At 39.9% G+C, this 23,539-nt stretch overlaps 1 protein-coding gene across 1 annotated transcript in view; it reads left to right on the top strand.

The window, feature by feature from the left end:
- The window catches only part of tanc1b (tetratricopeptide repeat, ankyrin repeat and coiled-coil containing 1b), a 101,425-nt gene extending 78,373 nt beyond the window's left edge, over window positions 1-23,052 (top strand). The window contains exons 11-26 of the mRNA XM_044132117.1: window positions 613-844; window positions 1,363-1,529; window positions 3,536-4,143; window positions 6,060-6,168; window positions 6,617-6,739; window positions 8,247-8,483; window positions 9,741-9,926; window positions 10,330-10,408; window positions 15,244-15,377; window positions 15,587-15,710; window positions 15,800-15,975; window positions 16,669-16,801; window positions 17,536-17,627; window positions 18,083-18,229; window positions 19,776-19,876; window positions 19,958-23,052. Of these exons, the coding sequence (XP_043988052.1) occupies window positions 613-844; window positions 1,363-1,529; window positions 3,536-4,143; window positions 6,060-6,168; window positions 6,617-6,739; window positions 8,247-8,483; window positions 9,741-9,926; window positions 10,330-10,408; window positions 15,244-15,377; window positions 15,587-15,710; window positions 15,800-15,975; window positions 16,669-16,801; window positions 17,536-17,627; window positions 18,083-18,229; window positions 19,776-19,876; window positions 19,958-21,473 (4,164 nt within the window). The 3' untranslated portion in view covers window positions 21,474-23,052. The remainder of the gene's footprint in view (window positions 1-612; window positions 845-1,362; window positions 1,530-3,535; window positions 4,144-6,059; window positions 6,169-6,616; window positions 6,740-8,246; window positions 8,484-9,740; window positions 9,927-10,329; window positions 10,409-15,243; window positions 15,378-15,586; window positions 15,711-15,799; window positions 15,976-16,668; window positions 16,802-17,535; window positions 17,628-18,082; window positions 18,230-19,775; window positions 19,877-19,957) is intronic.
- The last annotated feature ends 487 nt before the right edge of the window (window positions 23,053-23,539 follow it).

Raw genomic sequence — 23,539 nt, 5'->3', positions numbered from 1 at the left:
TTTTACTGAAAAGGGCTCTCCACAGTCTGCTTTCAGGCCAGTTGTATCCTTCATGTGGGATAAACAACCACATCTCAGATCAGTTTTTTTTAATAGCTCTATTATATGATGCACCTTCTCCCTTGGACCATTGCCTACTTACTTTTTCTGCTTATTTATGTTCCAAATCCCTGTTGTAGATCTGTAAAACAACAAAATTCTTTGCTTATTCATCTTAATAACTTCCAATTTCAACCATTGCTTTATGTATTGATTTATAATTCTTTCTGCTTATTTAGGTACTTGAATCGTTTTGTATTATTTCACATTATAACCACATATTTCCCATATACTTGATTGGGATTTTCTGTGGCAGACCAAAGTAATCTATAAATGTGAAGTGTAAGAAATAAATTGAACACCACTAATCAGAAAAGCAGCCACGATTTCCATGGTGACTCTGGAAGAGCTGCAGACTCCACCATATTGACACATGGTGGTGGCAGCATCATGCTATGAGAAAAACCTTTCCTCAGCAGGAATAGAGAAGTTTGTCTAACTATAGTGCAGTTCTGGCTAAAAATATACTGTTTGCTTAAGAAATTCTGAATTTGCCTTCTCTTACTTTTCCAGGTGGTTGCGTATCATTATTGCCAGGCTGACAACACGTACACCTGCCTGGTGCCAGAGTTTGTGCACAGTATCGCAGCTTTGCTGTGCAGAGCTCATCAGCTCACTGCCTACCGAGAGCTACTGCTGAAAGAGCCCCACCTCCAGAGCATGCTCAGTCTGCGCTCCTGTGTCCAAGACCCCATGGCTGCTTTCCGAAGGGGGGTCCTGGAGCCGCTGGCCAACCTTCGTAATGGTAAAAACGCTACATTCCAAGGTTTTCTTTTCTTCTTCTGGCCTGTTCATGTGAGACTTTATTTTAGTTTTTTTTCTGTCCAACCACCCTTTTGTCCTTTTTTGTTTCCTTCCTTTCTCTCTTCTTTCCTTCATTTCCTTCTCTTCTCATTCCTCGCCATCTATCTCTTTTTCTTTATCTTTCTGTTTTTTTTTTTAAGCCTCAACACTGTCCAGTTATATTCCATAATGTGTCATTTTTGTACGTATTGTTTTAAGGTGTTCTAAAAGGACAGAGGACTCTAGACATTTAGGTTTGGAAAAGTACGGCTCTTTGACATTTTAAGAATGGGGACATTTCTTTTCCTACACAGCTCAAACCAGTTAGTAGAAGTGCTGATAAATGTTTAGCTGCTAAATGCCACTGCAGTATCATAAAACTCTCACAGCCGGGTAGTTTAGTTTAAATAACACTGGTCTCAGTTGCTGTTCCCTACTTATTGTCTTATTGTTTTTTTTTTTTTATGTGTACGTTTTCAGAGAAGAGAATTTCAGAGGAAGACCATATAATTTTGATAGATGGACTTAATGAAGCGGAGTTTCATAAGCCTGACTATGGAGACACCATAGCTTCTTTCATCACTAAGATCATTCCCAAGTTTCCTTCCTGGCTGAAGCTGCTGGTCACTGTCCGGGTTAACTTAATGGTAAGAAAAAAATCACTGATATGAAAGAGACCTTTTAATATTTTAACCTTCTTAATGTTTTTTTTTTTTTTTTTTTTTTTTTTTACGCCATGGAGAAGTTTAAAGCACGGTTAGTTTATTAAAACAACATCCCTCGGAGGGAGCTGCATGAAATCACAACTCGGATGCGAGAATCTGTTGACAGAAGAAGTGTTAGTCTTCTGACCTTTATAGAAATGTGTTAAGCAGAACCAGTTTGTTGAATGGCAGCCACGGGAAGTCCTGTTTGGAGTTTTACATAGATTTTTGTAATGGACTCTGTAAACATGTACAAGATGATGCTCCAGTTGATATTGACCTAAATACGCGGCGTCTCTTGGTTCTTTATGTTCACTTAAAGCTATGGATGGAGGTGAATACAGGGAAACATTGGAGGCAAACATATTGGAAGCTTGAAAAAGTTTCTGACTTACACAGAAGCTGTCCCTTTCAGGAAGATATAACCTTAAGCAGCTAGAGCAAGAAAGAGAATAGTTTAAATGAAAATGTATTTATGTGATGTTCTCATCAGTGTTATGACCCAAATTCAATAGAGAATCCGTGAAAAGGTTTTAAAATGTATGTTTAAGCTATTAAGATGCATCTTTAGTTATTTTACAAAGATCTTTAGATATGCAAACTTGAAGTTTGATGTGCTGTCACTTCTCGAGATGCTCAATAGAGTTCAACAAATGTGAGACACCCTGTCAAGAGAGGCAGCGTTTCCTGGAAGAATTGGCAGATGGTGACCCAGAACTTAAGTCTGTATGACAGGAAAGAGAAGTCTGAAACTTTGGGCTTCCTGTCTTGATGACCCTCAGATAAACAGCTGTAAAGATCTTCTCTGGCTGTGTTGAGGTCGCCGTTGTGGCAGCTGAAGCTTTGACAAGCCTGATGAGCCAAACGACAGCTGATTGAGTCTTGAATAATAATGTGGTGGCTGACTGACATCCAGTATAGGGGTTATTAATGCTCAGGAAGGAGCCAGATATTGACTGCTGTCCATCAGTCTGTGCTGCCAATTCAGTTTGTTTATTTATTACCCTGCCAAGCATTTAAAATTCTGGTATCGTCACAGCTCACTCAATGTGCTAAATCACTACGTGGAAACATTGATCATTTGTGTTTTCAGGATTGAATGCTTTTTCTGGTTTATTTGACAGCACTATGTTGAACAATGTGAATAAAGGTTTAGATTGCTGTACTGTAGTTTGTCAGGTTGTTTTTTGGGGGGTTTCCATTAAGTTGGATACCAACACTAAGTTTATCTGCAAGGCATTGCCTGCACTTCACCTGATCGAGTGTGTACCTGTGCATAGTGTGTGTGTTTCTCTGTTTGTGTTGTTATGATGAGGAAGAAATAAGCGTTATCTCACTCAGGCAATGTTTCTCAGGCCTCAGACAGGCAAAGGATTGGAGGATTATGACGCATTGACCCTCCGGGATAGGAATTGAAATGTGAGCTCTGGCTAAGACTTGTACTTACTTGCTAGTAGCCACCATCCCTTCCATCCCCTGCCTCTTAATACTCACTTCACCTGCTCCTGTCATCCTTATAGCTGCATTTCCAACAGTAGCAGGTGTCTCTGCTCTGGCCTGATAGCTTACTGAGCGTACTTCCCTGCTGTTCGAAAAGCCTCTTTTCATATAATAGTGCCTTCAAAGGTATTCATAACCTTGGAAACTTTTTACACTTTTTTACATCATGTTAATACTGAAACAAAACAAAAATCCCTGTGTTTTATTGGAATTTCATGTGTTAATTGAACAGGTGTAGTCTTTTTACTAAATCATATCTGGAAAGTTTTGTATCAAACCTTCTACAAAATAGTTTTCTGCCGGAATTCAATTTAAAGGTCACAAGGGTATTATACAAGGGAATAAGAAAATGGAAGGATGGATGAATGGATAGAATCAGAAAAAAAATTAGGCAAAATCCAAGCAGCAATATTGCACAAGCTTTACCAACTTTACCTTGTCTGTTGCAGGAGATCACCAGCCTTCTCTCGTTCTCTAAAATCTCCCTGGATGATTTTACGGACAACAAAGAGATCACTAATGACCTCAATTCCTATATCCAGTACCGGATCAACAGCAGCAAGGACATTATGAACAACATCAACCTGAACGGCAAGGCCGATCCTGGCACTGTGACCAAGCTCAGCAGTCACCTGACCTCTCGCAGCCAGGGCTCCTACCTGTATCTGAAGCTCACACTGGATCTCTTTGAGAGAGGCCACCTGGTGATCAAAAGTGCCAGCTACAAAGTAGTGCCTGTTTCGCTAGCTGAACTGTACCAGCTCCAGTGCAACATGAAGTTCATGACCAACTCGGCCTTTGAGCGGTCTCTGCCTATCCTCAACGTGGCTCTGGCGTCGCTGCACCCAATGACGGACGATCAGCTGTTTCAGGCCATCAACGCCGGCCACGTCCGAGGGGAGCTGCAGTGGGAGGACTTCCAGCAGCGCATGGAGCTGCTCTCGTGCTTTCTCATCAAACGGCGAGATAAAACGCGCATGTTTTGCCACCCTTCCTTCAGAGAGTGGCTGGTGTGGAGAGCTGATGGAGAGAGCACAGATTTCCTCTGTGACCCCAGGTCAGTCCTCTGTTCCGTAAGCAAATGTTTTGCTCTCAGCAGCTCTTCCTTCGGAATGCGGGCCTCTGTTACATGCATGATAAGCTTGTAAAGCATTTAGACAGTCCTCTTTCTGTGGATTACATACTTCAAACGGTCCGCAGCAGAGTCCAACGCTCGCTGATAACATGAAGGCAATAAAAGAAGCATCAGGAAAGAAAGAAGTTTCCTTTAAACAAAATGTTCTGCATTTGTAAGCCTTTCTTTGAAAACTGCATTTCTACGACGGCGCACACTTCTTTGCAAACTTTTATTTCACAGTATGATTCCCATTTAATTGTTCGAGGCGTTCATGAATCTTTGTTGGTTATTTAGTATGCGAAGAGGGATGGAGTGTGAAAAGGAAGCAACTTTTAATCAATACACACACCACGACTCATGTCTGACTCAGCGAAGTAATTGTGTTTGAAATGCTTCAGGTACTCTGATTATCTTTACAACTTTCTATTTTGTATTAAGTAAAAAAACACTGTTTACAGCTCCACTTAAAGTAGCCTCAATACTTTTGCGTCCAGAAGCTTAAATGATCATGTACTGAATCAAAGCTGATATTTTATATTGTTTTTAAGTTAGTCTTTACTCATAAACACTCCGAAGGTTTGATACAAACACACTCCTATGAAATTGTAAACTGAGCTACATTGATTGGACATACTATCATGCTTTCACTTGCTGAAAGAGGAGTTGAGGTGTGTTAGGCTGGATTTCTGCTTAAAATCAGAATCCACGTTTTTCAAGACAGAAAAAAATTAGCAGTTTCACTTGAAAGACTGTTGGTGCTCCAGCTGACCAGCAGTGCACAGCAACAGGTGAGGGAGCGGCTGCTCTTACTCTATGTTTCAAACAGCTGGAGAAGACTGCAGCAATTCAAGCACTTTCCCAGACAACTCAATAAAAGAACTTCAAACCATAAAACCAATACGAAATGTTTATGAAATAAACTTTTTAAAACCTCAGCAAACGTGGATGCTGGTAATTGGCCTACACATTTTAGATATGTGCTGTGCTGCAGCTTTAGAGTCTTAATAAGCCAGACAAGACTCTCCTATGGATGATTTTAGTAGTTGAGAAATCACATTTTTACCAGTTTGTTAAATACACTCGCGCTGTATAAAATGGATAAGATAGAGGATGCAGATAATAGAAATAAAGACATAAAATATGGATTGTTTGTGTGCTCCTAAGTGTTTACATTTTTTACAAAACACATGCTGCCCCGTATAATGCAGATATTCCACCTATCTGTACGTTTTGCTGGGCTCTTTTTGCTCTGCCTGACAGATATGATATAGTTGCCTAATTTGAAATTCTTCGGCTCAGCCATGCACACCTAATAAGCTGAAAGATATCGCTCTGGCCGGCTTCCCCCCCTCCCCTGTTGTGCACCTCTACTCACATACTGATGACTCTGTAGTGGACCAGATCTGAACTTCACATTCTGGTCATTCACAGCCTTCCAGTTCCATTAAAAAAACAAACGCTTGTAGTCTGGCATGGGCAGACAAAAGCTTGCTGCACAGTACTTTTCAGTGTCCGTGTTCAAATAGAGGGAATTGTAACTAGATCAAAGTGATTCCCAATCATGCATGTCCGTTTAATGACTTTCTGCATTAATTGGTGCCAGAGTGTCTGGGTGGGAAAAAAAAAAAGATCTGGCAAACTTGTTTTATTTATTTTTTTATTTTTTTATTTTACCCCAGCCCTGTGTGGGTCCCTGACCAGCTTTTGCATCAAATTCACACCAACCTTGAATAGAAGAGGTTTCTGTGTAGATGTCATCGTTATAAAACAATAAGTGCTTTTATGTTTACAATTCAGATGAGCAGGCTTTCCTCACTTGGACAGCAGAGTAATCTTTCTGTTGATTTGTAACTCAGGACTGGCCATGCTCTAATGGCCTTTATGCTGTCCCGCCAAGAGGGGAAACTGAACCGTCAGCAGACAATGGAGCTGGGACACCACATCCTGAAGGCACACATCTTTAAGGTAAAACCACGGAGTCATCTTTGGACATTTGAGATCCATTTTTGGCAGAAAATATTTGTATTCAAGCTGGTTTTGTGCAGTGAAATTGTGTTCATACCCCTTCAGATTTTTCACATTTATTCAGGTTACAACCACAAATTGCAATGGTTTTATTTTAAAAGTAGCTTCTATTTTTTAAAGTGGAAGAAAATGGTATTATTTTTTTTTTTTTACATGAAGAAAGTCAAGAGTGCGACAGGCAAATTTTTTATTTATACTTTGACTGGGATGTGTGTTTGCGCATAAATATGCTTAAATCCCAATCAATGTATTGCAGCTCTGGCTGTAAAAAAAATCCCAATAAAATGTGGTAACGTTTATGGTTGGAATATGAAAAGGAGTATAAAGCCATTTGTAATTCTCCCTACCTGTGTTTATATTTCTGCATGATGTTTTGGCTTGCCTGCAGGGTCTGAGTAAGAAAACAGGCGTTCCATCTAGTGTGCTTCAAGCTTTATGGATCAGCTGCAGTGCTGATGGTCTTTCTGCAGCCTTGGCTTCCCTGAGGAACCTCTACACACCAAATGTCAAGGTAAGGAGGCTCTTCATCTCCTCTCTGTGTGTGAGCCAGACCTTCTAGAGCCAGACATGCTCTCTGTTTATGCCCCTGTGATGCGAGTTGTTTGAGAATGATTTTCTCTGGCAAAACAAGCAAATTTCATATTCAATTCACTGGTTGGTTCTTGTGCATAATATCACATCAAGTGACTGAGTCCTACCAGTCACATTCCCGGCACACAGAGTGATATTTCAATTATGCTCCTAAAATCGACCAGCAATTCCCAGTTTCACACACACACACACACAAAAAAAAAACACCATTGAAAATTAAAAGCACTGGAAGGTTAGAACTGAGGAAATGTGTTCCTGGGTAGGAGAAATAGGAAATGCAGGGAACAAAAGAATATGGACTGGAGAGTCATAAAAAGGTCAGTGTTTTCGCTCAGTTAGAAGTCTGTGTTATGTATACAGATTTTCTCCCTTCACAACTGATAATAATGCACCAACCGGTGCAGAACATAATCATTGTTTCCTCTCCTTAATTAGACTGATGTTGGTAGCAGGGCTCATTAAACTGATAACGTGACAACTATCTGTGTGAGTTGTTTTCTGTGGAAATAATGATTGGCCATCATTGGAAAGGCTATTACATGCATATCATTGTGTTTTCTACCATACCGGAGAGTTATTCTTATTTTTTTCTTTGCTTCTAAGATGCTGTCAGTGAGGCTCTATTACTTGTCTGCTGTGAGTCAGTACACTTGTGAGACGATTGCAGAATGACCTTGATTTGTCCTTTGGGAAAAATAGTCTGTTAATTGATTCAGCCGAGAATTCAAACACAATTTTCTCTCAGGTTGCAGAATCCTTATTGGTGCAAACTTGTTTGACAAGATGATTTTATTGATTTACTCCTTAGGGAAGAGAATAACAAACACTTATAATTGAATTCAGCTACTTTAATTGGTTTCTGACCTTTATTTTGAGATTTTCATCAGTTTTCCAATAATATCAACAAATCACTGAGTCACTAATGGCTTTGAGAGGAGTTCTCAGAACACTGGCTCACATTGTTGAAATGTTTTTCTTGAAATTTGATTATGCACTCAGACTTTCATTTAATCATTTTTTCTGATTCAGTTAAATATAAATTGTCATGAAAATGACATTTTTAAAGTAGTAGAAAGACAGACATGAGTTTTGAATAATGTTCCAACTGCAGCTATCTGTACATTTTAAAACAAATTTTAAAATTTGGTTTAAAATTTTTAATTAATTTTAAACTAGGAAAATTGACATAACAACAAAAAACATCTATATCTTTTGGTACACAGTTTTTGATATAGGGATCAAAATTTGTTATGCTATAAAATATTAAAATAAGAGTCTGGAGGAAAACAATTATGGTAATGATGAATTGAAATCTAGTTTGTAATAGGAGAAGGTTCTGATTTGAGGTATGAAAGACGAAGTCTGGGTAACGTGGGCTCTCACCATCCTCTTTGACTTTTCTCCACATTTTCCATCTTTGTAATCAGGTGAGCCGCCTCCTGATGCTGGGAGGGGCAAACGTGAACTACCGAACAGAAGTCCTGAACAATGCCCCAGTGCTTTGCGTTCAGTGTCACCTCGGTCACCATGAGATCGCCTCACTTCTGTTGGAGTTTGGAGCCAGCGTTGATGTTGTGTCTGAAAATGGGATGAGCCCATTGAGCTTCTCAGCCGCTGGAGGACACCTGGGTTTAGTCATGTTGCTCTGTAAGCGGGGGGCCAAGGTAATGACTCAATGTTTTTTGCATGAAAATGTTCTTAAAATGAAGATAAAATGTGTTAAACCTGCAGCCATAACTACCTTCTCTGATACATAATGCGTTCAGATCATGAGTATCTCTTCACACTTTGTCAAAATACAGTTGCAAAGTTAATTCACTGTTTTGTTTTTTATTGAGATTCTGTTATAGACTCATACAAAGTAGCACGCTATTGTAAAGTTAATATTAACAATCATAATATAGAGTAGAAATAGAAATCCATCCACAAGTTTCATATTATGCACCGAGCTGTAAAACTAGAGGGTGACTGAGTGGTAAGCTGTTTCACAGTGAGGTTCATGTTGCCTGTCACAATCAATAATGAATCAATTAAATCTCAAGAAATTCCATTTGCATGATTTGTTGTTTTCTCTTTTCTCTTTCTACTAAAAATTAGATGTCAAAAGTCTAGTTCATTGGACTCAACTAGCCCTTTTGTAAAGAACAATTCTGTTGACAGAAACTTCATACTTCATTTTATTTGTTGTTTTTGTTTATTTTATTTAAAATGTCTCCCAGTTTCAGTGTTAAATGTTGATTATAAATTACAGTATATTGATGTTTGAGAATATGTTCTTGAGTTACTGGGCTGTTTACCATCATATCACTTAAAATTGGTCTCAAGACAACAATATCATGGTTTATAGGGATAACTTCTGGGACAATTTATCATCCAGCAAAATTTGCTATTGTGACCGGACTAGTAATTTAGTGGTAATAGTGTGATCATTTTTGACCGGGATGTGGGTTCACAGTGTGGTCCAGTTAAAGTCCAGTTCAAATATCTGATTGAGAATCTGCGGTAAAACCTGAACATTGCTGTTCATATGGTCACTACTAAATCTGACTGAGCTTGAGCTCCTTTGCAAAAACAGAATGGCCAACAGTTTCTCTAGATGACTGCTAAACACATACCAGAAAATGCATTATGCTGAAATGGCAACAAAAACTTGCTTGAAGATAAACACAACCATAATTTCCTCTGAATTCACAGTGCTACTTTGTGTTTGTCTATCATGTAAAATCCTCATAATTTACATAAAAATCTGTGGTTGCACCAAGACAACATCTAAAAAAAAAAAAAGAGGACAAAAATCCTCAGGTATCAATCCTTGTATTTTGCACAACTTCAATCTTGGCTACTGCACCAAATTTATCTCACATGTAAAGCATATTTTCTGTTTCCCAGCAATAAATCCAAGAATCTTGCATTTATGCCAGGTGGATCATGTAGATAAGAGCGGCCAGTGTGCTCTGGTCCACGCCGCGTTACGTGGACACACCGAGATCATCCAGTACCTGCTGGAGCTTGAATGGAGCGGTGAGGGGCAGCAGCAGGACTCCTCTCTGAAGAACAAAGCTCTGCAGCAGGCTTTGATCGCAGCCTCCAGCATGGGACACACGCAGGTCTGACCAACATGCATGCATATTAATTTAGCAAACCAACTGCACGCTCTCATGAATTTGAAGATGGAGGAAGTTGGGCCACGTTTTTTCAGTGGTGATGAATTAATTATTTGACACAACAGGTAGCCGGCTAACTGGGCTGCTTTTAGGCTTTGGGTTTGTTTTGGATTTCTCATCAGCTGAAATGCTTAGCTTAAAGTAAACAGAGCTAAAACTCCCTTTATGCGGTTATTTGAGGACCTAAACTCCTCAGTTCTGCTTTGATCCATTTATAATAATTTGCTGATTTATTATTATTTTTTTCCTTCTGCTTCAAAGTTTTGCATGCTGTGTCATATAGAAGGTTTATTTGATATTTTATACTGCAGTGGTACACCATTAATCTATGTTTCTTTTTTGGCAGGTTGTGAGAGCCCTGCTGGCGCTGAAAAATGAGCATGCTGTGCAAATTGATAGTCATGACACTCTGTGGGGCGAGACAGGTATGTCCTCATCAATCTTTTTGCATTAAGTGGCTCGTTTGTATGATGACCTGCTGTTTTACTATTATCAACCTGGCTACTGTAATTGAATGCTACAACAAGTGAGTTTGCAGTTTTGCTTTTCACAGAGGTCATTTCAGATAGATGCCTATGCAGTTAGAATTATAAAGTCTCATCGCAAGTTAGGTTTACTGGTAAAATGTATGAACTAGCAGTGGTTTATGTTTTTAAAAATGGTAGTTTAGGCACTAAGCGTTTCATATGAGCTTCACTATAGAAATGTAGCCCACAAAAATCTTGCTGTGGGTCTTTTATAGTCACTCTTGGAAAAAAATATCGGTGAACAATGACAACCACTGTGATTTTTGAAAACACTGCCTTCATTTTTTTTTTTTCTGTACGTCTGCATTCTGAGGTGAAAATGTTCGACAGCCATTTCGTACTTTTGAAACCAGTGTTTGAAGTTATTTATGGGCGATCAGAAAAAAACATTGAGCCTGAAAGAGAGAAAGGTAATAATAGCTTCTTTGTGTCTTATTTGGTTCTAAGCTATCAGGATTTAGCTGTCACTGCTTTGTGCTTTGGTTATTTAGGGCAGGCAACAAAAAGCAGTTTCTGAATCATACACTCTAACTATATACCACTCAAGGGTCCTCTTGAATTTATTTTTTCATATTTCCAGATCTTGTGTTTCATCCAGTAATTTCTAGCTGGACCATAAACAGTTTTGTTGATGTTTTTACTGAGGGGTTTTCCCTCTTGTTTTTGAGACCCTGTAAAAAGGATTGATATAAATATTGACATTTTTTTAAATGCAACCATAAAATATATTTGCTCAATTCAAAAACGGTTTCAAATCTGTTTAGTTAAACGGCCATTTTTATTTTGCAGCTCTACTCCAGTGATTGATGGTATAGCTGGGTCTCATTTAAGAGCAAATGTTTGTTTGACTTTGTGTAAAACCGTTATGTGTGCTGTATGATCTTGAACCAAAAATATGTGCGATTGTAGTTAAAGGAAGTTAAGTTACCAAAGTAGACCTGATAAGCTGTCAGCTTTGATTAAATGAAAAGGAGGAGGCTTACAAAGTGCCAGATGCTACATTTAGTCCTGGCTTTCAGCTTGAGAAAAGGTTTGTAAACTGTGAGGAAATCACTACAATAACTGACTGTAAAGATACTTTCTAGGAAATAAATCTTTTTTAACTCCTAATTTAAACCCCACCCCATAGATGTTTGCTTTCTTTGAAACATAATCTCTCTCGGAAGATTTTTATGGCGCAATAGCTCCTCTCCATGAATTTGTCAGGACATGAGATTCAGTAACATGACACCAGCATTTACAAAAACAGCTACCTACGACCCTTTTATAGTTTAAAGCTTATATTTTACAAGTCCACTCCAGAAATATTAACGTATCACTTTCTTTGTACTTCACCAGAATCAAACCCTGCAGTAACATTAACTTGATCTAATGATCTAATCTGAGCAGAATCCAATTGACTTGAAACAGAGTAGCTCTTGCTGGCCACATAGTTTTTTTTTTTGCATTCCCAGATGATGAACGTTATATCATCTAGGTCTCATATTGAAACTGATTTAATAACTGTGAATTTAATTTGCCAGAGCTCTCAATACTTCCTAACTCTGGTGATGCACAAACCTTTACTTGAAATAGTGATCATGCTGTCCATTTTTCATTCATCTACAGTACAGACAGAAATGCAAAAGTTATTACTCAGCTTTCAAAGTGATCCATCTGGTTGTTCCTCATAAAATAATGTAATTACTTTACTATGTAAAGCTATTACCATGCAGCTTAACCATGTGCTTGTATGTTTGCTTTTACCCGTCAGACATCTCAGCTCATCTGCATTCAGAATTACTTAATCAGTGAAAACAAATTGGATGAAGATAGACCGGATGGATCTGGTGATGTGTTTTGAACACCCACATTTTTAGCACTTGTCAACAAGTTAAATTTCAGTTTAGCCTCTTGTCTTTCTAATGCCTCTCAGCTGCAGGTTTATTAATCCAGTCCTGCTCTGATGTTTGAAGTCTCAAAAGCAGGTGTAGTTTCTCATATATCATGATCAAAATCACTCATTCATTTTGTCTCTGAAAACACTCCCTGATAACCTGAGACCTCCTGTCACACTTACTTCGGTGTTCATATTGCATACTTATGCAAATGATCCCACTATGTTTAAATAGAGGTAGATCAGATTGTTCCTCGGTCCAAGCGCCGTCTTTTAAAATCCCTTTTTTCGGATGCAGTGCGGTTCCTCCTTATGCAAAGAAGAGGTGATTTAAATGCAGACGATCATTCTCGTTTCAACAACCGGGATTTAGAGCAAAGACCAACAAGCTGGTTTGTTGGAAGGAAAAGAGAAAGATGTTGTAAAAGTTATACAACACATTTAGAATTTTTATAATTTTTTTTTTGCCATGACTACCTTGATTGTTTAAACACAAACATTTTACCACATTGTAATAAGAGGGTATTTGTGTGCAAAATTTTGGACAAAGTTTATTAAATTCAGTTTGGAAAAAGCCTGCAACAAAACAAAAGGTGGAAAAACCGAAGCGTTGTGAATTCTTTTCGGATGCTCTGTACAGGAAGCCGTTTCCTGCTGCTTTGTTTATAGGTGAAAACATGGCCATGAACTGTTTAGATGAAGAAATTTGACTCAGTGGTGATCTACAGCTGCAGACTGTCACTCAGTAGAGACTCGGAAAGTATTAATGGCCTCAGAAATGCTTGTATAACTTAAAATCTCAACTTTTAGATGAGTGTGTTGTTAAATAAGTACAGTATGTGTAGCATGGTATTTTGTTTTCTGCTTTCTATCATCTGCTACATTTTCAGACAGAATGTGCTCTTATTTAGTATACATAAATGTTTGTGATGGTCCTTGAGCCTTTTCTGGTCGTCATTTTCAAAAATATTCAATTATCAAAAGCAAAAACTACTTTTTCACTTGACATTTTTTTAGTTAGTGAAAAAGTTCTACTTTTTTATTTTATTATTCATCAAGATCACCTACATTTTGCCAACATTGCTAGAATGTCAAATCATAAACATTCAGAGACCAAATCATGGAAATGAGCTCCCTCTCTGTGCATTAGGAATTCTAAAAAGTTCAGGTATTGCGCCATGGAAGTGCTGTTGAGATTACTCTTACTACTTGCATAAATATTAGCATTTTTGGCCTGAATATTTGAAAATAGCTGAATGAGATGTGCATAAACAGCCATCAGTCAACAGCTGCTCTTGTGTCTGCTCTTTGTAAACTAGTGTGCACCTTCCAGAATCCTGCTAACGTTGCTCCCTGGAGCCCAGGCTAAGTTTAGCTGTTTTAGAGTCATTGTTCCCATCCATGAACTGTGTGAGGATATCCACGTTTTTAACAGATGGCGGGTGGGGTTGTTTTTGGCTGGGGAGACCGTTCATCCAGATGGATGATGTCAGTTAGACATGGAGGCTCTGCGGCACCTTTCGTCTCCGAGGTGAATGTGAGAACAGACCTGCTCCCGTTCCTCTGGTGGAGCTCGCTCTGTTTGGAGAACCAGCACTCATTTAGGACCGATCCATCTGTTCTCTGTAAGCATCCAACATTATAACTGTGTCTCGTCTTTATAGTAATCCACTGCCTGAGCTGTTGTTTTTTTTTTCATCGGAATGGTGGTTTGAAGAGGACCTAAAATGCAAACAAGAGTATGTGTTTAACAGAGCTGGTTGACTTTGTCGGCTTGTGTTTGTCTGCTGGTGCATGAAATGACTGAGTCCTCGTCTATGTCTGTGAGGTCTGGGGAATACGAGGCAAGAATTTAATGAGTTTTAATAAGCACAAACAGTATCTGATTTAAACTCAATTAGCCGCTTGTCTTTAGTTTGTGAAGAATGGGAGTTACTTTTTATAGCCAAATCTTCCTTTTTTCCATACCCTGTGTGGCAACTGAAGGCATTGGTTCTCAACAGTATAACTTGCAAAACTATTCTTACTCTTTGTACTTTTTCACAATTAGTCATACTACAAATGCAAATGCCAATGTATTTCATTTGGATTTGATGTGACCACCATGGTGTTTTCCTAAGATGTCTTAGGTTATTTATCCTTCACATTTAGGCCAGAAACTTTGGTCTCATGTAACTAGAGTACATTCCTACACATGGTTGTTGTTTCTCCTACATGGCGGATGCCAAACTACAAACGAGACTTTTCAGGGGTTTCTTATTGTCACGCTTCCACACAGGTTAAATTTGTGGAATTTACCACTAATAGTTTCTTGCCACATGAGTTATGAATCTCTAGAGCTGAATGTGGCCACTTGACTGCTGTCCTTGTTCAGTCCTTCAGTTTAGATGCATGACCATATCTCAGCATGTATACGGTCTGGTCATACTGTTTCCGTTTTCAATCATGGCTTGAACAGTGATCTGTGAATGTTTGGATTACGTCACCTTTATTCTTCAGGAAAAAAGTAAAAACCAGTTAATTTGGACACTGGCAGATTATAGTCACTAATGCAGAAATAAATCTGGTTTCACTGTGTTTTATTTAGGGACACCAATGTAGCCGAGGGGTGAATAAAATGGCGTACTTTTTAGATTTTTATGTTTTATATAAAGCACACCACCTTACATGCTCTGCTTTGTGAAAATTGTCACATAAACGTCTAGGAAAATACATTGTGGTTTGTGGTTGTAACATAAAACATAAAGAAATGTCAAAATTCTCAGTTGGTGTGAATACTTCTGTAGGGTTCGGTATCCTTCCTGTGGATTTCTAACTTCTGACAAACCTGTTTGTTTTCTTCCTCTTTGTAACTCAGCACTGACAGCTGCTGCAGGCCGGGGGAAGATGGAGGTGTGCAGCTTCCTGTTGGAGCAGGGGGCGGTGGTGCAGCAGGTGAACCGGCGGGGGGTGTCTCCACTGTTCTGCGCTGTCAGACAGGGACACTGGCAGGTAAGATGTGCTGAGCAGCTTGTTTGTTCCTGATAAACTGTTTCCACTCGCAGTAACCTGCCGCAGTAACTCTGCTGCATCACAGCAGTTGCTTTCCAGCCTGATAGATTTTTGGACGCAGTCAGTATCCATGCTAAATCAAAGTATTTGTAATAGCTGCTTTAATTCTAGCTTCTCTTTTTTTTTTTTTTTTTTTGGTCATTTTTCAGATTGCAGAGCTGCTGCTGCAACATGGTGCTGACATTAACATCAGCGACAAGCAGGGTAGAACGCTGCTCATGGTGGCTGCCTGCGAGGGTCACCTGAGTACTGTTGAGTTTCTGCTGTCTAAAGGTAAACACCAATCACTCTACAACATAAAGATAAATGTCTGTTACCCAAATGCAAAAGAAATAACCTGTGTGGTAATGTTTGCCTGAAAGGTGCTTCTTTAACTTCGATGGACAAAGAGGGACTGATGCCTCTTAGTTGGGCGTGTTTGAAAGGACATAAGAATGTGGTGCAGTTTTTGGTGGAGAAAGGTGCGGTCATCGACCACACGGACAGAAACGGACGGACGCCGCTGGACCTCGCCGCCTTCTATGGAGATGCTGAGATTGTAAGTGAAAGTATGATGGCCCCAACAGTTTGAAAGTCTGGAAAAGGACTAAATTGAAATTTCTTCCAGGTGTGGAAAAAATTGAGAATGTAGGAATATTTATTTTTCCAGACTTTGTTGCCATCAGCCTGATGACAAATATCTACATTTTTAAACCTAGAATGCTTCTGTCTGTGTACATTTATGGTGGATTTTGCTTTAAACGGTCACCATGGTTCTGTTTGCATCAAATTCATTTGCTTCATCTTCCGCAACAGTCTTGTCTGTCATTTTAGGTAAAACTTGCTTTCATCACTTTTTAATGCTGTTTTAAAAATTCTGATGTTTAATGAAACACACGTTAAGGCTTCTTGGGTGGATATTACTATGATAATCGTAGAACAGGTGATAATTTATTTATTTATTTACAAAGTAAACAGATATAAAAAAAAAACTTTGTATCCATTTGTGCACCAATCAATTTGTCATCCGTCATACTATGTCATCTATTCATTTTTGCAAGTTCCACATTTGAAGCTTAACTACGACGAAATTCACAATGAATGTTTCACTTAATCCCTTTCTAGACCTAAATTTGACTGCAAATATTTGTCTGGAAAATCATGAAACATTGAAAAAATAAATTAATACAAAATTGTGAATAAACCTTGTGTTATGGAAGATTGTGGTATAAGTTTGTGTGTGGTCCTGTAGGTCCAGTACTTGGTGGAAAGAGGAGCAGTGATAGAGCATGTGGACCACAGTGGGATGAGACCCCTGGACCGGGCCATCGGATGCAGGAACACGTCAGTGGTGGTGACTCTGCTGAAGAAAGGGGCCAAGCTGGGTAGGAGCGCCTCTCTAACAAACACACCCCCATGTTGAGGTCGACAGAAATTTAGCTTTTGACATTTGGTACATGTAGTTTTCTTTGGCCTTCTGGGTTGTTTCACATCTTTTGGTAAACACAGAAAAGCCCTCTTGTCTCCAGCTTGTTTGTATCTCATGATTCTTAGAATAATCCCAGACAAATGTAGAGGAATGTTGTGGGAAAAACTGCTCCTCACTGCATGTCTCATTAAATCTTCAGTTTGCGTGTGTGTGTGTGTGTGTCAGGTCCATTTCTTTCTCGTGTGCTGCTGCCCTAACTTTAAGAATGACTTGTCACCCCAATGACTTTCATGAAGCTATCTAGAGCCCGTCGCTTATCTGTGGTGCTCTCTGCTGTCTCAGAACAAAACTGATAATGGGCCGAACATTTAAATTTGCTCCCTGTGCATTTGCAACTGCAAACACAAAACCCATTTCAGGCTGAGTGACACATAATTGCATATTGTCACGCTGCAGTTAGCAACACATTTTCCCCTCGCTGCAAATGACGACTCTCGCTTGTCTTACCTCTCCCTCTCCCAATTCTTTCCTAACTGCCTTCAATAAACTAAGGCTACAGAACGTCTCCTTACGATCGATCAGGTACAATCTTTAGGTAACTCTAATTTGTACCAATTTCAAGAGAATACGCTGATGCTTGGTTTGCCACAAAAGAAAAAAAGCTTCACAGGATGCTTTGCGTTTCCACAGGGAATGCTGCCTGGGCCATGGCTACTTCCAAGCCTGATATCCTCATCATTCTTCTGCAGAAGCTGATGGAGGAGGGAAACCTGCTGTACAAGGTAAAAGGCTGCGTATAGAGTGATATTTTAATGAATTCTTCCTTCCTTAAGAGACGTTTCATTAATGGGGCTAGCTGATAATGTCAAGATTGTTTCTCTGAAGAGAAACATGAATCAAAGCTCGATTTATTCATGATGATCTCTGTGGCATAGAAAGTGAGTTGTGAAGGACTCATGATCGATGGTTGACATTTAACAGAGTGAGGTTTGTAGCAAAAGCTGCTTGTCAGATGGAACTTATTTGCGTTGTGTTAGAGCTCGCCTTTGTATTAAACCTGTGATTGATTAGAGAAAAGGGAGTAAGAAAACAGATGCTGAAGGGAATACCTGCTAAATTCCTCACTGCATCCCTCTCTCCCACATTTTCTCACTTTTCCTCCTGGTCCTGTGCTCTTTTTCTTTTCCTTTTTTTTTTTTTTTTGCCGTTGCACGTCTGACCTTGTTGTGTCCTCCAGAAAGGGAAGATGAAAGAGGCGGCCCAGAGGTACCAGTACGCCCTCAGGAAGTTTCCTCGGGAAGGCTTTGGTGATGACCTGAAGGCTTTTAAAGACCTGCGGGTCTCTTTGTATCTCAATCTCTCCCGGTGTCGCAGAAAAACTAACGTAAGTCTGTCTTTACCCTCAGATCAGTGATTTGTTAGTTTTATCAAGAGCCCTCAATAAATTAAGAGGCATCTCACTTGCCAGATTTTTGTTAGGAGTATAATGAATTTAGGAGTATAACGAAATTATTAATCATTTCGTTATACTCCTAAATTCCTAAACTTATTTTACAAAGATGTATGAACTCAGGTTGGAATGGAGGGGAGACGGAGGACTAAAATGCTAAGTCTTCTGATGAAACGCTTGAAAACTGCCAGACTCGAAATAAAATCTTGAGCGATTGAGACTTTTCCTTTATTTTTAGATGACCGAAAAGACAACATTGGGGAGAAGTTAAATGGTCTTTGCATTGTTTTATTCCTCCTAATTATTTTTGCAGAATGACTTTGTTTTTACAGACATAGTCCAGTAGGAAAGCTGCTTTCCAACAGCTGCTTATGTAATCACATTCTGCGAGGCAGCAGGAGATTTGAGCCAAGCAGCTCAGATGCTTGTCTCCTGTGAGTTTCTACTGTACACTTTACCAGGTGTTTGTGATGTAGACTTGTTACATGGATTCTCTACTTCAGTATATGCAGAATAACTTAAGAACACAACATGTTATCAGCAATACATCTTTTACATCAATATAGTGACTGGATCCCTCATTATTAACTCAGCAGGACAGCGGTACCTGTGGTCAGAATGCTTCCCCAACATTAACTCTTTCATGTCGAGCTCTTGGCTTTCATGCTAACATTAGCATGTTTATTGTGTTTTTATATAAAATGTTGATAATCTGGCTTGTAAATGGCACAAAAACTCAAAAGAATAAGACAAAGCAACTTATTCGGCCTTCTCGTTATCTGCTGGAAGTCTTTCTTTCGCTCACCAGTTCAAAGCTTAAAGAAATGTTGGTCATGTAACGACTTTTTTTTAAACATCTCAATGATTTTATTTAATAAAGCCCCTACTGATTCTATAAATAATTATTTTTAAATTTTTACTCAGCAACAGCGTTCACACTGAAGAGTGTGTTATAAGCGTAACCTTTTAGCACGTTTCCAAGGTGCATTCACTGATCAGAAAAAGTGAGAATTTTTGAGTTTATGACCGGCTAGTTAACAACTCAAGTTTTGTTTGTTGACAAGACTTCAAGATAATCATGTCTTTATAAAACTTGGTGGTTTGTTTTTATCTTGAATCTTTCAGGGGATATCTAAACACAGTGGGCACACCCAGTTTAAATGGCCAACAAAGTAAGAGCTGCAGCAGTCTGTGCAATCTCTCATTTGCTGCGAAAGCTATGGTGAAGGGTGAAACAACATCTGGATCGTTTTATAGAAAACTCAGTTGTTAGATCAGCAGACACAACTTATAAAGTTCTGAATAAACAGCCACACAGCTCGCTTATAGGGTGTGGCTGACAGTCACTAGAAGTACACAGATCATTTAAAACTGCTTTGATCGAACAGATGGAGCTTTGGACTCTGAAAAAAAAATGTGTTGAGTGTGCTTATTTATAATTTTATATTTTTTTTTGTAAAACCCTATTTTGTTTTTGTAGGATTTTGGGATGGCTGAGGAATTTGCAACAAAAGCACTGGAGCTGAAACCCAAATCCTACGAGGCCTACTATGCTAGAGCCAGGGCTAAAAGAAGCAGCAGGTAAAACTATTCAACGCCTAAACCAGCCGTAACTAATCGTTCCTGATGTGTATCCGGTAACACCGCCTCTTCTGTTCACAGACAGTTCACTGCAGCCCTGGCCGACCTGCACGAAGCAGCCAAACTGTGTCCGAATAATCGAGAGATTCGTCGTCTCCTGGCTCGAGTTGAGGAGGAGTGCAAACAGATGCAGAGAGCGCAGACTAAAGGCAGCTTCGCTGGAGCTGCGGCTGCTTGCAGTCAGGCATCAGGAGGCCATGAATATGATCCAGAGCAGAATGAGAACCAGATTGACCCATCGGAGCACAGGCCAGCGAGGAGCGTGGAGGCTCAAAGAGACATTCTAGAGGAGGAGGAAGAGGAGGACAACGATGAGGAGGATCCAGTGGCCTTGAAGCGTGACAGGACAGGTGAAGCCTGCTGGTCCCAGAACAGTTTCTCCTTCAACAGAGAATCCGCAGCTGTTAACAACTGTGCGACCCCCACCTCCCCTCCGGGCCCCAGCAGACTCCCCTCACACCGATACCCTCGAGAGCATCGGGAGGCGCTGGCCCAGCAGGCGCTGGTCTTGCAGCCCACCAAGCAGGCTCAGATAATAAAGACCAATCAGCACATGACTTCCATGCAGGCCATGGGGGGCCGCTCTGCTGGGGGCAAATCTCAGTACGCACCCTCCAGCCCATTGCCCAGCCGACACATGTCCAGCAAGCTGAAGCCAGGTCCTGGTATTGACATAAGCCCCCTGCCTGCTGCGGCTGATGAGCCAGTGTACGAGAACCGCATGTTGCTGGGGGCAGCTTCCTCCTTCATGGGTCAGAGTTGTGACGGCGACAGCCTGCTGTCTTCCCAGGCTTCGTACTTATCCTGCAGCTCCTCCAAAGCTCTGGGGCCGGAGAGGCTGTCTGCCCACTCTGCTTCTTCTCTGGAGGGCTTGGCCTGCTCTGGCCCGGGACACTTGGGGAACCACGACGCTGCTGCCGTGGGACCTCAGGGAGGAAGCATCAGCAGCATGCGTGTGTCCAGCTCCACCAGCAGCCTGGCGTCCAGCAGCAGCTTGTCGGACAGCGGCAAACTGGGACCCGATGTCCGCAGCAAAATCTCAGAGAAAAGGCACAATCAGCAGGGCAGCGCTGCAGGGGAGTATAAACCCAGACCATTCATGGGCATAACTGACAAAACAGCTCGATTTCAGCAGCAACAGCAGCCGTGTCATCCTAGCCTCCAGTCCGTCAGTCGCAGCTGGTTTAACCACTCCTCTGACGGCTTGATGTGCCACAATGTGTCGACGATGGTTCTGCAGCCGATTGACTGTGAGCCGTCTTACAGCAAATCGGTGAGCACTTACCAGGATCAGCACAAAGCGCCGCTACCACAGGGTGGCGCCGTGATGAGTGGCTTACACAATGGCATGCATGCCAAGGAATTGGAGAAGTTCTGTCAAGTGGCCAACTGCTACAAAGAGTCCAAACCAGCGCTGGCCATGCCGCATACTTTCATAGACGGTAATGCCAAGCAGCCTGGCCTGGGCCGAGATAATCCCGCCATTCATGTAGCCTCAATGAAACCAAAGCGATCCTTTATAGAGTCGAATGTGTAGAAATGGTTCATCTCTCTACACTGTCCACAATGCACACAAGCAAAAATCCAAAATGAGGGGCAGATTTTTTTGTTTTTTTTGTTTGTTTTTTTAAACCAGCGCCAGATTCCAGTTTTCTGAGATTTTAAGGAGTACAGTTTGCTGGCTGCTTGTGCATACAAACAAGCAGCTTAGAGTTTTATTCCTCTTAGTCTGCAGCTTCTGTTACACGACAGCATGTCCGGCGTCATTCAGCCAAGCTGGAAACATTGCACTGAAGGTCTGCGTACATGACGTACAATCCTGATCAACGCAGTGAAACATGGAGCACGTTACACACACTTAGGCCAAGCAAGTTCTCCAACGGCTCACACAGTTACAATATGTTATTACTGAACACTTTTTGATTAGAAATTAGGCTTAAAATGTGTTCATCACATCTATGGTGCTGAGGGGCTAGTTTCAAAAAGTTTCTGACCTATTCACTTTTTACACACTTACACATAAAATATAAATAAATAAATTTCATTACTAAAAAGAGAAAAACTGTTTCTAGATTTCCTGTCAGGTCTTTCTTGGTCACTTTAAGTATCATTTGGTTCCAGCTTTTAACACTTTAAACGTGTCATAATAAAGGAAGACATTAACATTTGGTAAATTACAGCTCATCCTGATGGAGGAATAATAATCTTGTGATTATGCAACACAAAAACATTTTCTCTTCACATTTGAGGTCTGCTGGACTGTTTCATGTAATTTATGTCTCATGCAGGAATATTGCTGTTTGTTGCATTAGTGATCTCAGAAGACAGATTTCCGCCTTTCACATCTGCAGGGTTCAATTAATGAAACTAGTAGTTTTATTATGGTCATGATTCAAAAGCAAAGTAAAGTCACTCCAAGCTTTGTGTAAATGTGTAATTAGTGAACTTTGACCATCGTGACTCAAGTTTTGGAGGGAAGAATAAAGGACCAGCTGGTAACGTACAGCGTTTTCTGACAGCAAAACTACAACCAATGATTTTGTTGCTTCAGTCCTGTCTATGGGATTACATTCTTAGGGTTCCCAGAGTCATTGGAGAGTAAATTTCCTCAATCTGAACAGGCCAATGAGTGGGATTAAAGAAAAACACAAAAACATTTCAATTACGTTTTCCTTTTGCCCCACCAAATTCCTTAGAGCTAACAAAAACATAAACATTTATTTTAGTTTGGTGATTTTTTGGTGTTGCAATCATTTAAAAAAATGTTAAAGTTCCTTTTGCTTGAATGTTGAGATTGTTACCGTTTAAGAATCTTTTAATGTTATAGTAGCACAAACAAAACATGCAGCACAATCAGCACTACTTTGGTTTTATTTGGTTAATATGAAGGTGACAAGGTGGGGTGAATCATTCTGTCTAAATAATTTTTTATTTATTTGTTGCAATGTTGTATATTGTTTAAGCAACTGTTTAAGAATGTCTGAAGAGTTTGAAGGTAATTTGTTATTATAACCACTCTTGAAGGAAAAAAAAGCTGTGGTGTAATTCTGATCACTTCCTGTTCAGCTCTACTCTAACACAGATACAGTGATGTATGCTTGTTTCCTCACTGAATAGTTTGGAGTGACTTTACATAAGTTATAGTTTTGCCAAATACTTTGGCGAAATGTATTAGTTGTGGTTCTGCTGCTAAAAAGATGAGCAAGGTGAGCTACCAAATAATATGGTGAAATTGAGGGTTTGATGTAAGTCTGTTTTGGGAGATAAGAGGAACATAATAGAAAACCATTTTAGTCTGAATGTTAAAATAACAATAAGACTTTGACCAATTACTGTAATTTCTGAATGTCTGTTCAGTTGAGTAGAAGCCAGTTGGTGGACAAAAAAACCCCAAACTGTAGTAGCAGTTAAAAATCAGCAATATTAACATCACACTGTGTGTTTAAAGTGATGCGGTCTGAGTACTTTGAGAAAGGTCTGAAAGAACAACTAAGGGATGGGCATTCCTGTGACTTATGAAGGATGTTATAGATCCTCATGTGTATATTATATAAATATGTACTGTTTCTTCTTTTTAGTGAAGGTCTATGTTAAGTGTATTGA

The sequence above is a fragment of the Gambusia affinis genome, linkage group LG11 (genome assembly GCF_019740435.1).
Source record: "Gambusia affinis linkage group LG11, SWU_Gaff_1.0, whole genome shotgun sequence".
Classification (NCBI taxonomy): Eukaryota; Metazoa; Chordata; class Actinopteri; order Cyprinodontiformes; family Poeciliidae; genus Gambusia; species Gambusia affinis.
Note: the sequence above shows the minus strand (reverse complement) of the source record. Positions and strands in the feature narration are given on the sequence as shown.